The following is a 12684-nucleotide window of genomic DNA, read 5'->3' as shown; positions in this document are numbered from 1 at the left end:
GAAGACAAAACTACCTTTTTCTTGAACATCACGCTGAAACCACAATGCTGGTATGTTAGTATGACATCATGAATATATTTTATCATATTTGAGCACCTTTAAAGAGACCCTGAACCACTCTTTACCAAAGTAGAGAAATGCATTCAAAGGTAAAATATACTATTTCAGAAATACTTTGCTGCAAAAAGTACTTTAATGCATTAAGCAGAGTGGACTTATTGGCAATCAAGCACCCCTTCTGCGGTGTTTCCACTCCTTGAATGACTTTCACTGCGAAGGCTACGGCGGAGCAGAATGTGCCCACGATGGTCTGCCTTCTGAATGTCACTGTGACACGCAATTCGAATTTGATTTTGGATGTTCACGTAGATGCCACTAGTTTAAATTTCGTTGCCTATGACATTCCAAGGGCAGTTGTCCTCAGCGAGCCGTAGTGCACTCAGCCAGTGGACTCGTTGCGGCAACACAACTAGATGCAACTGTAGTGTGTTTGACACGTGCACTTGTTTATCGAGTGACCGCATTTCATCATCTAACAAATATTATCGCTCAATGCAGGACGCACTTGCATGTATCAGAAGTTTCTGGAATGTTATCGATGGTTTTATCCATTGTCTGTTGTTACCGAACCTTGTGTAGTCTGATTGCATGTATGCGTGATGCGAATGGTGTAGAACTTTCTGAAAGACACACGGGCACCAGCTATTACTCTAGAACGTTCGATGACTCATGTATAAAAGCTGACGCGCTTGACCCACTGATCAGGTTTTCAATGATCGCCGACTGTGTTTGCCACTATCATTGCGCCACCATCAGTGCAGCCTGTTTTTAAAGGCACAGGTTCACCCAATAAAACACTAGTTTCGCCATTCACAGTTTTGCTGCTTTCTTCATTGTCACTACCACGTGACATCTGGTGGAGGTGCTAGTTCTATCATGTACCGGACGACCCAAGCCGTGATCCGAGCCCGGACCGCAAAGACAACACAACACAAACGTTGTCCCGGATCATCGAGCGAGCCGCCGACTACGACAGCTGCCCCCAGAGCACAGGCTTCTACCTGAGACGACCAAGAATATCATGGCCAAGACAACCCCAATTGCTGCCTTTGCATCCCCCATTTTGCTGTAACAACCTTGGGACCCACCAACCTTCCATGAATAATCGACTGAAGACCTAGAATCCTGGCTGGAGACTTACGAAAGAATCGCCCCGTTCAACACTTGGAACTCCGACGACAAGCTGCGGCATGAGCACTTCACCTTCAAAGATGCCGCCAATGGTTTGATAACCGAGAGTTGACCCTGCCAACATGGGACCTGTTCCGCAATGGCTTCTTGCAGGCCTTTACAAAAAAAAAAAAAAAAACACTGCATTGCCTTGTCAGTCAGGTGGCATTCCTTTTAGCAGATGGAGCTCGAATGCCTTCTCTCGCATGTATGCTTTTCGTTGGCATGCTGCACTTGAGCATGCAGAAGTAATTTTCTCGCAAACTTTGGCTCACAAGTGTACTCTCTTCAGGCAGCATCATCCCGACAGAGGCTGGAGTGCAAAAAAAAAAAAAAAAAAAAAAAATAGCGACAAGGGCCGTCCATGATTTTGTGTGGGTTTTTCTTCAGCACAACTTTTTGCAGTATAAAGCGAGATTTTAAATGTGGCACGAATCTTCTCGCGCGCCCTTGCGTAACCATGGCAAGGGAGTCGAAGTCAAGGGGTCTGAGGTGCACGCCGTGTTGCAGCAAAAGGAGCGGCCACTCCCTTTTCCACAATTACACCCTCTCCGTCTGAATGGGACGGCCATGGCAACCCCGCTGAATGCACCAATCTAAGTGGCCGTGCTTTTGCCATACCCTCGCTGCTTTTTTCATTCCTTGCTATGCGCTATGTTCAGTCTCATCTTTCACTATGCTCATTTGCTCGGTTATGCCGAGAACACTGACGCTCGCTGCAGGAACAGGTGCTTAAGAGCTGTGCTCTAAATAAACCTTATATTATCGAGACAATGAAGCTGCATGTGGCTAAATATAACTGGGCTAATTTTTCACAAATATACCGCCAGGATTTTCAAAATTGAATTCTGCTTCCAGTATTACTAACATGAAAAAGCACCTCATGTCATATTTCAAGTCATGCTTCACAGTGAGTGTAGCCTTTTCTTTTTCCGTTCTTGTACTTCAATATACTGAAAGCTCAGCCACTTAGCAACAAAGTATTGGGAAAAAGCCAACCTCTCATTTGCAAAAAGCACAAATGTGCGAAATGCGACAACGCAGCTCAGTGCACCGAAAGGGAATGGAGGCGGTGTCGTAGAGGAGCCCAACTCAAGTAAACATGCTTATTTAACCACTTTGGGTTCAATAAGCCGTTTCATTGCAGCAATACGTGTCGATGCGGCCTCACTATGCGAAAGCAGCTGCCCCGGCGCGTGCCCCATCATGATCTGTTACCAAAGTACCAGTACCTGCTCATGCATTGTGGCCCTTGTGAGGCTTGGGCTGAACGCAGGAAGACTCGCATAGTAGGGTAATGATTTAATGCGGGTTAAAGTTACATTTGACACACCGACTGATCACTCTAGCGGCAATGGCTTGACTGACTTGCCCATGGCGGGCAAACAGCAAAAACAAGCGAGGCTCCCGGAAACGGAAGCAGGACAAGGTAGGTGATGATGTCGGTGCGGCTGCTTGCTGCGCAGGTCATGTTGTGCCATCTGTAGCAGCCCACACCAACTGGGCCAATCACCATTACATCACTCACACCGTGTGGGCACTCATCATCATCAGGTTGGCCATTGCACTGTGCTATGGTGTCTAGACACCATAGCACACCATAAGGCACCATAACTGTGCTAGGGTGCCTTATTCTAAGCCCACGAACACTGCCATATCACGTCTTTTCAGCCATGTGTTACAACTTAATATGGTTGACTTCCATTAATTCGACCTTGACGGGACCGACGAAACTGATCTGATTATCCGGCAGGTCAAATTCAACAAGATGCAGAAGGAAGGACAAAACATCAGCATTTTCCCAATCCTAACATGAACCCAAATAAAATGGGCAACCACTTTATCTTTGTCTGAAACAAAAAACTAATGTAGAAATTACATTAAAGGTCCTAAACAAGGCAGAAATCTAAAGCAAGAAAAATGTGTAGCACAACGTTTTTTAGTCACCTTCGCCGCAACACGTCTGCGTTATGCGGTAAAGCATACAAACGCCGAGTGAGCGGTATTGGTTTCGTCACGACCTACTGTATAATATATACAGTAGGGAAATTTTGGCCCGTTTCCCGTGAAATAAAAACAAGAAAAAAAGCACACACTGAAATGGCTAAATACTGTAACCGGATATAGTGAGCTACGGTTACTGCTAGAAAATATTCCTAGGGCAGGCCAAAAATAGGTGCTTTCGACCAGAGATGACGTCTTCAATGCATTAACTGGCTTCTAAGCTCTGCTGAGACAGACGCTGTCACTAAAGGGGTCGCTACTGCAGTCACCATCGGGGTGAGGCACGTGTGCGCTGACTGGACAAGTTTGAATTATTCAGCAAATGCCAATTTTAGGATCGACATAACAAAACATTAGGCTCAGAGAAATGCGTGCATGCCGGGCGGGATCTTCGGTTGGAATCGAATTAACAAAACATTTAATTGAATTAACTGGAGTCAAATTAACAGAAGTGTACTGTATTCATTTTAACTTTCGATAGCAAGTGACAGTGTTTCCACTGGTTCCGGCCACCTTGTTTAAGGCCCCTAATGTATCATATGTGTAATCAGAGAAAAACAACAAACAAAAGAAAAAAAAGCAGGAAAAGATGCTAAGGTGTCCAAGAAATCTTGGAGGCAACAGCTGTGACATACAGAGTGCATGCCAGATGGCACTACAATACCGTGTTGCAACCAGCACAAAGGATTCACTAAAGTACATAATATCTGTGCTTTGCTAGTGCAAGTTTGGCAACATGCACCTGAAATGGCTATTGGTAACTACAGGACCCACCGTGGTTGCTTAACAGCTTTGGTGTTGTGATGCTAAGCACGAGGTCATGGGATCAAATCTCAGCCACGGCGGCCCAATTCGATGGGGGCGAAATGCAAGAACACCCATGTACTGTACTTAGATTTAGGTGCACATTAAAGAAAATTAAGTGGTCGAAATTTAACCGCATTCCCTCATTATGGTGTGCCTCATAATCAGACTATGATTTTGGCACATAAAACAGAATAATTAAAAAAATTGACTAAATGTTCGTACATTAGCAATATGGCATGCAAGAGAGACTTGCTGTTGCAAGTCCTTTCATTTGCAGTTTTCTGGAAATGGTCATAAGTTATTCTTTTTTATTTTGTGAATTATCCAAAGCTATCTTCTGCATTATATGTGGTTGCATGATATTCATGTTCCAATGAATTATCAAGCAAGAAATCAGCTGCTCTGCAAAGCAATTGAACAAACACATTCTCTGTGCAGCAGCAATTACAACATAGTATCTTCCAGCAAAGAAACACATTATCTTTTGAAACAAAGCTGCAGGGATAGCTAAGACCTATAGCCAAGTTGAGAAAATATTAGTAGCTGATGGAATTTAGAGGTTGGAAGTTTCCTCCAATGAATGATATTGAACAATACTAACGATATTGAACAATATGGAGAAGTGTTATGCCAACCATTATTCACAATAACCCTCATTATTTACTTCACATTCAGCACAGTAGTACTTTGTGCATATTTTTTTATATTAGACACATACACTCACTGAATGATTTTTTGGACACCCGCTTTAACAGACATGCCTGATTATTCGGATGCCTTTGGGCCACCACGACATTCTCAACAGAGCCAATGTATAAGGAGGTTTGAAATTTCTGACACTGAACCCCTTCACCATCCGATTTTTCTGACCTTTTTACTGTGACTGCAGATCTGAAACAGCATTAATTGAAGTCAGCACAGTTGCCATTTTGAATATCTTACAGCCTTGAACGAGCATTTTTGCATGCCGATCTGTTGGCAGCCATTGTAATCATTTTGTGCTGTAGTTAGGTCTAACAGCTTTGATGGTAGCTTTCTCTGCCAGGTCAGTGCCCAGAAACCTTAAATTAGTCTGCAAACAGCCAACATATGTATCTATCCTTGCCACCTGAACTTTCTGATGATTATGGGCACATCTAGGAGCATATGGGCATACCCATATATATCCAGCCATAAGTGAAATATACTTCTAGATATCAACTAATTCAATATGGTTTGAGTAATAAAGTGCACATACATATTCAATTTGTCTTTTAAATTTCAAATAACCATGCACATCTCTTGCAGTGCATGAAATAAGAAATGTTCTAATTCCTTTAGCAAAACATGCAAGTTGCTGCATTCGCCACCATTCTGCGTGATGAAGCCAAGAATGGTGTCACAGTCAACAATAAATTTTTTGGAAATGCCCAATAATTCAGTTGCCTTTGTGACGTGCCATGTACGGAACAATTTCAGACGCAGAAACCCTTCACCATCCAGCTTTTTTGGACTTCCTTGCCATGGCTGCACGTCCAAAATGGCATTAAGTGAAGGCACCATCATTGCCATTTTGATTACCTCGTAGCCTTGAATTAGCACTCTCGCATGCCAATCTGCTGACAGCCATAGCCAGCTATAGCCACCATAGGCATTTGTGTTTAGCCACATGGTGTTTGGTGCATGGCTGTTTGGTCATTTTTTGCTGTCATGCGCCCTGCAACACTAGGCCTAGCTGCTCCGACATTTGCTAACACACTTCCTGCTGTTAGGTACCGCATTTTTCTTTGACAAGATTCCCTGCTGTCAGCAATGATTTCGACTCCTCCTTTTTCAACTTCGTCGATGGCTTCGAAGCATGGAAAGGGTTTAAAAAGCGTAGCATTTTGCCTTTTTTTTCTCCGAAATAAGCTCCGCCGCAATACAGCGGTATTACGCGGTCAAGTATAACCATTATATTGCGGTGAAGCATACCAAGAGTGGCAAGAGGCCATTGTCACGGGACGTAGTGTGTTCCCTAATTATACACAAGTGCACCCACGCGTCACAGTACGGGCACCGAGAGCCCAATAATTGTACTGGCAGGCCTTCAGTGCTATTTCAGACATAACTGTTGCGATTTGAGCCCTTGGGAGCAGCACAAGGTATGCTTGGATTTTCTGGACTTCCAAATTTGTTTGAGGTTTTTGCAGTCCCTAGGGAGTCCGAAAAATTGTACAATGCTTGTATATGATAACAAAACTTCTATTCTGAAAGAAAAATGAACAATATGAAGAATGCAGAAAAAAACAGACTTTTCTCTCCCATATTTGTGGCCACTTGTTTCTCTGGTTCCTGTTCTGACTAAGCACGCACCTGCTCATGAACCAGGCTAACCTCACAGAAATAAAAAAAGCACCCACAACTAAAAAACTTGCTGTTCACTGTACTTACCAAGAAAGTGCCAAGCAAGAAAACGCAGAGATACCATTCTCTTGTTAGGAAGTTGAAAAAGAAGCACGGTGTCAATCACTTGGTCAGCAGGTACCTGGTTAGAAATTAAGGAGCAAATGTTTGCACAAGATGTAAGAAAGCAGCAACAAAACAGCAGTAAACACTGCATAAAAAGGATGTGCATGAACATGAAAAGTCACGAATGCTGTGTGAGTACAAAAGTATCTCTGCACTGTAAGATTCATTTGTAAGATTCACTTATTCACTGTAAGATTCACTTCTGAGCACATTTGGATAAGTTACTAAGAAGCATTACGCCAACCATTATTTGCAATTTCCTTCATTATTCACTTCACATTCACCACAGTACTCTGTGCTTTCCTTTGTTATTAGACACATACAGTCACTGACAGATGAACACCGGATTTTACAGACATGCATGATAATTTGGATGCCTTTGGGAAACCACCACATACCCCACAGAGCCAATGTATAAGAAGGTCTGAAATTTTGCACACTGAAACACTTCACCGTGCGATTTTTCGGACTTTTTGCTATGACCGCAGGTCTGAAACAGAATTAAATGAAGCCAGCACATTTGCCATTTTGAATATCTTGCAGCCTCGAACCAGTGTTTTCGCACGCCAATCTGTTGGCAGCCATTGTAGTCGTTGTGTGCTGTAGTTAGGCCTAACTGCTTTGAAGCTCGCTATGAAGCTTCTGCCTGTTTGGTGCCATGTTATTCATTTAAAGAATACGTCGCTGTCGGCAATGGCGATGACTCCACCTTCATTCTCCTCGTCAAAGTGTGGAAAGCACGGCAAGAGTCTAAAGCATTGCATATTGCCAGTTCCTGAAAGCCAGCATTACTGCGATACAATGATGTTACACGGTCAACCATATGCAATGTATTGTGATGAAGAATACACGCACACAACCATCATGTCCTGTCACAATATCAGCACCGAGATGCTTAAAACGTGTACTGGCAGGCCTTTAAAGCTATTTTAGGTGTGACTGTGGCGATTTGAGTCCTTCAGGTCAGTTAAAGGCATGCATTCACTTTTTTTTCCAGACTGCCTGATATTTCATACATTTCCACTGCTTCTAGGGAGTCTGATTTTTCAGCAGTGACTGTATACCTGTTTATCCTATCTAAATGGCACAAACATTTGGACAATGAAGAGGTCAACCCTCACATTTTTAAGGACAAGCACTCCTGGGACTACTGCTTAATGTACTTCACTGCAGAACTAGGGAACAGAAGATATTTTTTCAGTGAGTAGCTCCTGCATTAAGTGACTGTGAAAGCATTGCTGTCAGGTTTTCTTTACTTATCGATAAGTACTTAATATGAATATTAACAAGTGCACTGACTTTAGGAAGTGCACTTGTTAATATTGCATAATATTGCATTGTTAATAGTGCATAAAGGAAGGGCACTAGATTCATAACATGGCTGTAGTAGCTTACAACAAGGTTGATGACTCTAAAGTCATTCTTGAGACCATGGCCAACAAAGATGACTCCTTCATCCACGAGGTAGCGCAGCTTGCGGTAAGTAGCCTTAAGTGTGGTCAGATGTTTGGACGAAATGGTCACATCCAGGTCACCGGGCTGGATTCCCGAAAACTGGGTCAGGTAGTCCACCACCTGGAAACATGTAAAGAAATGAAGAACATCTAAGTGCAAAGGAATAGGAAAGGCAATTAATAGCTTGCTTTTCTAGTAAATCTGCTATTCTCATATTCTTTTGAAATCTACACTCATAGGTATTTTGATCGACTTTTGGCTATTGGCACACAAGCATGATGGTATCACCCTCTGTTTTCACATAGAGCACAGTTGCAGCATCAGCGTACAAATCAGATTCAAGAAATGCATACTTTGATCAAACACTGACTGAATAAGTTATCTATGAGGACACAAACTTTTTGCTCCACATTGTTACCGCATATTTCTTACTCAAGAGCAGACTGAACACAATACTTTAAGAGGAATCTTTGATTTTTAAAATTGAATAAGTCGCATGGGTGTGTTTTGCTTCAATTCTGCCATCATCCTTTTTTTCCTCTTCTCCATATTTCTACCCATGCAGTGTAATGGTCAGAGCTTGCGGCATCTTTCTTTTCAAAGCGAAACCTTCTTAGCCTCTTCCTTCAACTCTTTCGCTGAAACTGCTGGCTGCTGTCCTGCCCAATAGCTCTTGCTGAATTCATTTGTTAAACTGATAGAAATGTTGTCATCAGACTGTTGCCATCATACACTTGGCAGCCTTGCTAGCTGCAGTTTTTCGTGATTGGCCAACACCAGATATGGTGCAATTTAGGGTGGCCCGATTAGCCAGTGCCTGACACAGTGAAAACACTGGATATAGGGTGAATTGAGGTTGCCCATGGTACAGGACATAGCATGAATTAAGGCTGCCAGATTGACTGGTACCGGACACACCAGATTTGGCGCGAGTTAGCACCAAATTGGCCCGTGGCGGCAGGTGATGCACGTGAGCTCAACACCAACACACCATCGTCATCCTTTCATCACCTTCATGTCATTGTGATAATTTCTTCATTGTCATGTCATTGTCACCTTTCCGCTGTTTTCAATCTGTCGCCCTTACTGTGTTGTCATATTGTTATCATGCCATTACATTTTAGCTGTCGCCATACTGGCATTGTAATGTCGTCATTATGCCATTGCTGTCAATGCATCATCACAGAGTTGCTGTTGTGGTCATTCATGGTCGTCACTGTCATCATGCCTTTGTCGTCAGGCCAATGTCGTCACACCATTGGCATCATTCCAACATCAGTATCATGGTGTCATCACATCATCACCGTCATACCTTTGTCATCATCCCATAGTCTCATGTAGCCTTTGACACACCATCATTGTCACTTCAGAGTCATCATCCATCCCATGGTGGTCACGCCAGCATTGCCATTCTATGGATGTCATACCACCGTCTCTACACAAGCATTGTTATACCGTGGTCAGCATGCTGTTGTCATTAGTCCACTGTCATTCTCCCGTGGTTGTTATGCCATCGTCATCATATGATTATCACTGTCCGTCCCATGGTCATAATGCCGTCATCATTATACTATTGTCACCAGTCCAGTGTCGTCATCCCACGATTGTCACACCTTAGTCGTCATATCACCATCGGTGTACCGCTGTCGTCATCCCATGATAGTACCTTGTTGTCATCACACTATTGTCACCATCTCGTGGTGGTCTCGCCATTGTCGTCACACCATCATCACCACCTTACGGGTGTCATTGAGTTGTCGTCACACCACCATTGTCACATCAGTGTCATTATCTCATGGTCATTGTGCTGTCATTGTCACACTGCTGTCATCATACTATGATCACCATTGCAGCGTTATCATCCCATGATCATCAATCACACTGTCACCATGGAACCATTGTCATCATAATTGTAGTCACGCCAGCATCGTTTTCCCACGGTCATCATGCAGTCACAGGGTGTCTACCAAGTTAACATATTCAAGTTCCCTGAGTTTTCCAGGTTTCCCCTGTGTGCCTTTGCAAAATTCCCTGAGCGACGCAGAACTTTGTTTAATGTCAAGACGGGCTAACACCATTTCGGCCGATGCCGTCACTCTTTAGTAGGCATGTTAAACAATTAAGAAAGACTTAATCCAGTTTGAAAAGTAAGTAGTAGTGCTCATTTTATTAAATAAAAATAGAAAACTAAAGGGTTAGTAAAATGTGTAGCAAGTAAAATCTCTTAGAAAAAATTAAATGGCAAAGTCCATTGCAAATTTAGTCAAACATTTTCAAATATGAATAAGAAGAGATGCGTGCAGACGCAAATATTTTCAAAAATGACTTAATTCTATCGAATGACAGCAAGCTCTTTGGTATTAGGCGTGGACTTTATCACAAGTGAGATTCTCTCAGCAGCTGGAAAGTCAACCTCAGTTGCCCTGACATACTCTCAGCCCACGCACAATGCCTCAGTGGTGCGTCTCATTGCTTTAAAGAATTTATTTTGGTTTGGATGAGGGTCACCGGCATTTCGGCGTACTCCAACACTTTACTTTTTGAGCTCAAGCTCCTTCAAAGAAGAAGCGGCACAGTTCCTTTCGCGATCATTCCTCAACGTAACGGTCCTTTGTTCTCGCCCTCATTCCGACTCGCGTTCACCCCACGGACCATTTGAAGCATCCTCTTGGTCAGTTGTACAGTCAACGTAAGATTTTTCTGACTCCCTAGGGGCCGCGATAACGTCCGAAAAATCGGGCAGTCCGTAAAAATGAATGCATGTCTTCTACTGCCCTCAAGAGCTCAAACCGCCACAGGCACGTCCGAAAAAGCCCTGAAGGCCTGCCAGTACGCTTTAGGCATATCTGGGCTCGTACTGTGACAGGAGACGGTGGGTGCACGCGTGTATACTTATGGGATACGTCCCGTGAGAATTGCCCCTTCCCACGCTTGTTAAGCTTTACCGCAATGCGTCAGGTATGCTTCACTGCGTAACATTTCTGTGCTGAGGCGAAGCTGCTTTCCGGAAACCGGCATTATGCAACGCGCCGTGCATTCTAAGCTTCGAAGCCGATCGCGAGGATTACAGAGGTGGAGTCGGTGCCATTGCTGACAGCGGCGAATTCTTTCAATGAAAAACACAGCACCGAACGGCAAGAATCTTAACAGCGAATGTCGAAGCAGGAAGGCCTCGCGTTACCGCGGTGGCCAGCGGATCTGAGTGCGAGAGCGCAGGCTCGAGGCGGCGAGATAATCAAAACGGTGGTGTTGGCTTTGATTATTATTGTTTAGAACCTGCAGTCGCGGAAAAAAGTCCGGAAAATCCGATGGCGAAGGGTTCTTGCGCCCGAAATTTCAGACGTTCTTATGCATTGACTCTATGGGGTACGTGGTGGTACCGCGAAGCCTTCTGCATTTTCGGGCATGTCCCGAAAATCGGGCGCACGGAAAATGAGTCATTGACAGTGCACTGGCAACTCCTCCAGCTGAAGACATGTCATCAAAGAGAATTCGTTACGATTCCTCTCTTTTATTCGAGACAGCATTAGGGCGACTTTCACTCCTTTTCAATAATATGACAGCTAATTTTCCCTATAGGCACAAATTCCCCGAGTTTTCCCAGAGTATTTCCAGACTATTCAAAATCCGTGAGAATTACAGCTTTTCCTGGTTGGTAGACATCCTGAATCATTATCATGCCATTGTGATCATTCCATCAAGGTCATTTTGTTGTGGTGGTTCCAGTGTTGTCATGCTGTCATTGTCATTTTGTAGTCATCAAGTCGTCATCATACAGTCATTGTGATGCCACACAGTCATTCTATTGTAGTCTTTTCTTTGTCATCATATGTGTCGTGTGCATGATCGAGTAAAAGTTTACGTTGAGCGAGGCAGTTCTCAGTAGAAATGTCCATCTGGACAATTGCAATTAATTGCAATTGCAAATCTAATTGCAAATAGTTGCTAAGCCGCAACAACACTCTTCACAAACACCAATGAAAGCTTCACTTAAGCCGACTGTCACAGTTCTTGGTATCTGCAGATTTTTTTTTTAGAGAGCAGCTGTTAGGTATCCGTTCCTGGGTTGAGTGAGTGAGTGAGTAAAGACTTTATTTGAAAACAAGGTATTGACGGATGACCTTGTTGTTAGGCAGCCATGAGCCCCTGGGCCCGGGCGGCTTCTTCAGCTCTCTCGATGACCTTGGCCTGCAGGTCAGGGTCGGAGCTGAGCAACACGGCCTCCCACTGCTCAGTACTACTTATTTCGTGATTTGTGTGATTTTCGGCTGGGCACGACCACATAATATGGAATAGATCCGCTTTTTGCTTACAATGCTTACATGTATTAGGGTACATGTAAGCATTGAGCACATCTATACAGCTGTGCTCAAATTTCACATTAGGGAGTACTGCAATCGTTGGACATTTTCTTTGTAGTTTTGCCCAGTGGTAAAAAAAGATTTAACGCTCCAGTTCAGTTTTGGTTTGTGCTGGCGGGTACTCTGCCCTGGCTAACCTGTAGTGCTGAGTTATTTCCTGGTAACTGACCATGCGATCCCTCCCTGACCCTAGCGTGAGCCGTCCGGGTGCTCGGTTGGCGAGTCCTCGAGCGGCGGTGTGTTCCTGGGTTGAGCATTGTCGTCCCTTGGTGTATCTGTACAAATGCGCTTGTGCTACTTTTTGTATATTTTGTTGTCATCTTCTTCCACAGCTGGC

At 43.8% G+C, this 12684-nt stretch overlaps 1 protein-coding gene across 3 annotated transcripts in view; it reads right to left on the bottom strand.

Moving 5' to 3' along the window:
* PAN2 (PAN2-PAN3 deadenylation complex catalytic subunit PAN2) overlaps window positions 1-12684 on the bottom strand; it is an 87052-nt gene that overhangs the window by 6719 nt on the left and 67649 nt on the right. For all 3 annotated transcript variants that reach the window (XM_075682285.1, XM_075682286.1, XM_075682287.1), the window contains 2 exons: window positions 7927-8106; window positions 6454-6547 (listed from right to left, as the gene is read on the bottom strand). In XM_075682285.1, coding sequence (XP_075538400.1) covers window positions 6454-6547; window positions 7927-8106 — 274 coding nt within the window. The remainder of the gene's footprint in view (window positions 1-6453; window positions 6548-7926; window positions 8107-12684) is intronic.

Source organism: Dermacentor variabilis, chromosome 2 (genome assembly GCF_050947875.1).
Source record: "Dermacentor variabilis isolate Ectoservices chromosome 2, ASM5094787v1, whole genome shotgun sequence".
Lineage (NCBI taxonomy): Eukaryota > Metazoa > Arthropoda > Arachnida > Ixodida > Ixodidae > Dermacentor > Dermacentor variabilis.
This window is presented reverse-complemented; position numbering and strand designations above follow the sequence as displayed.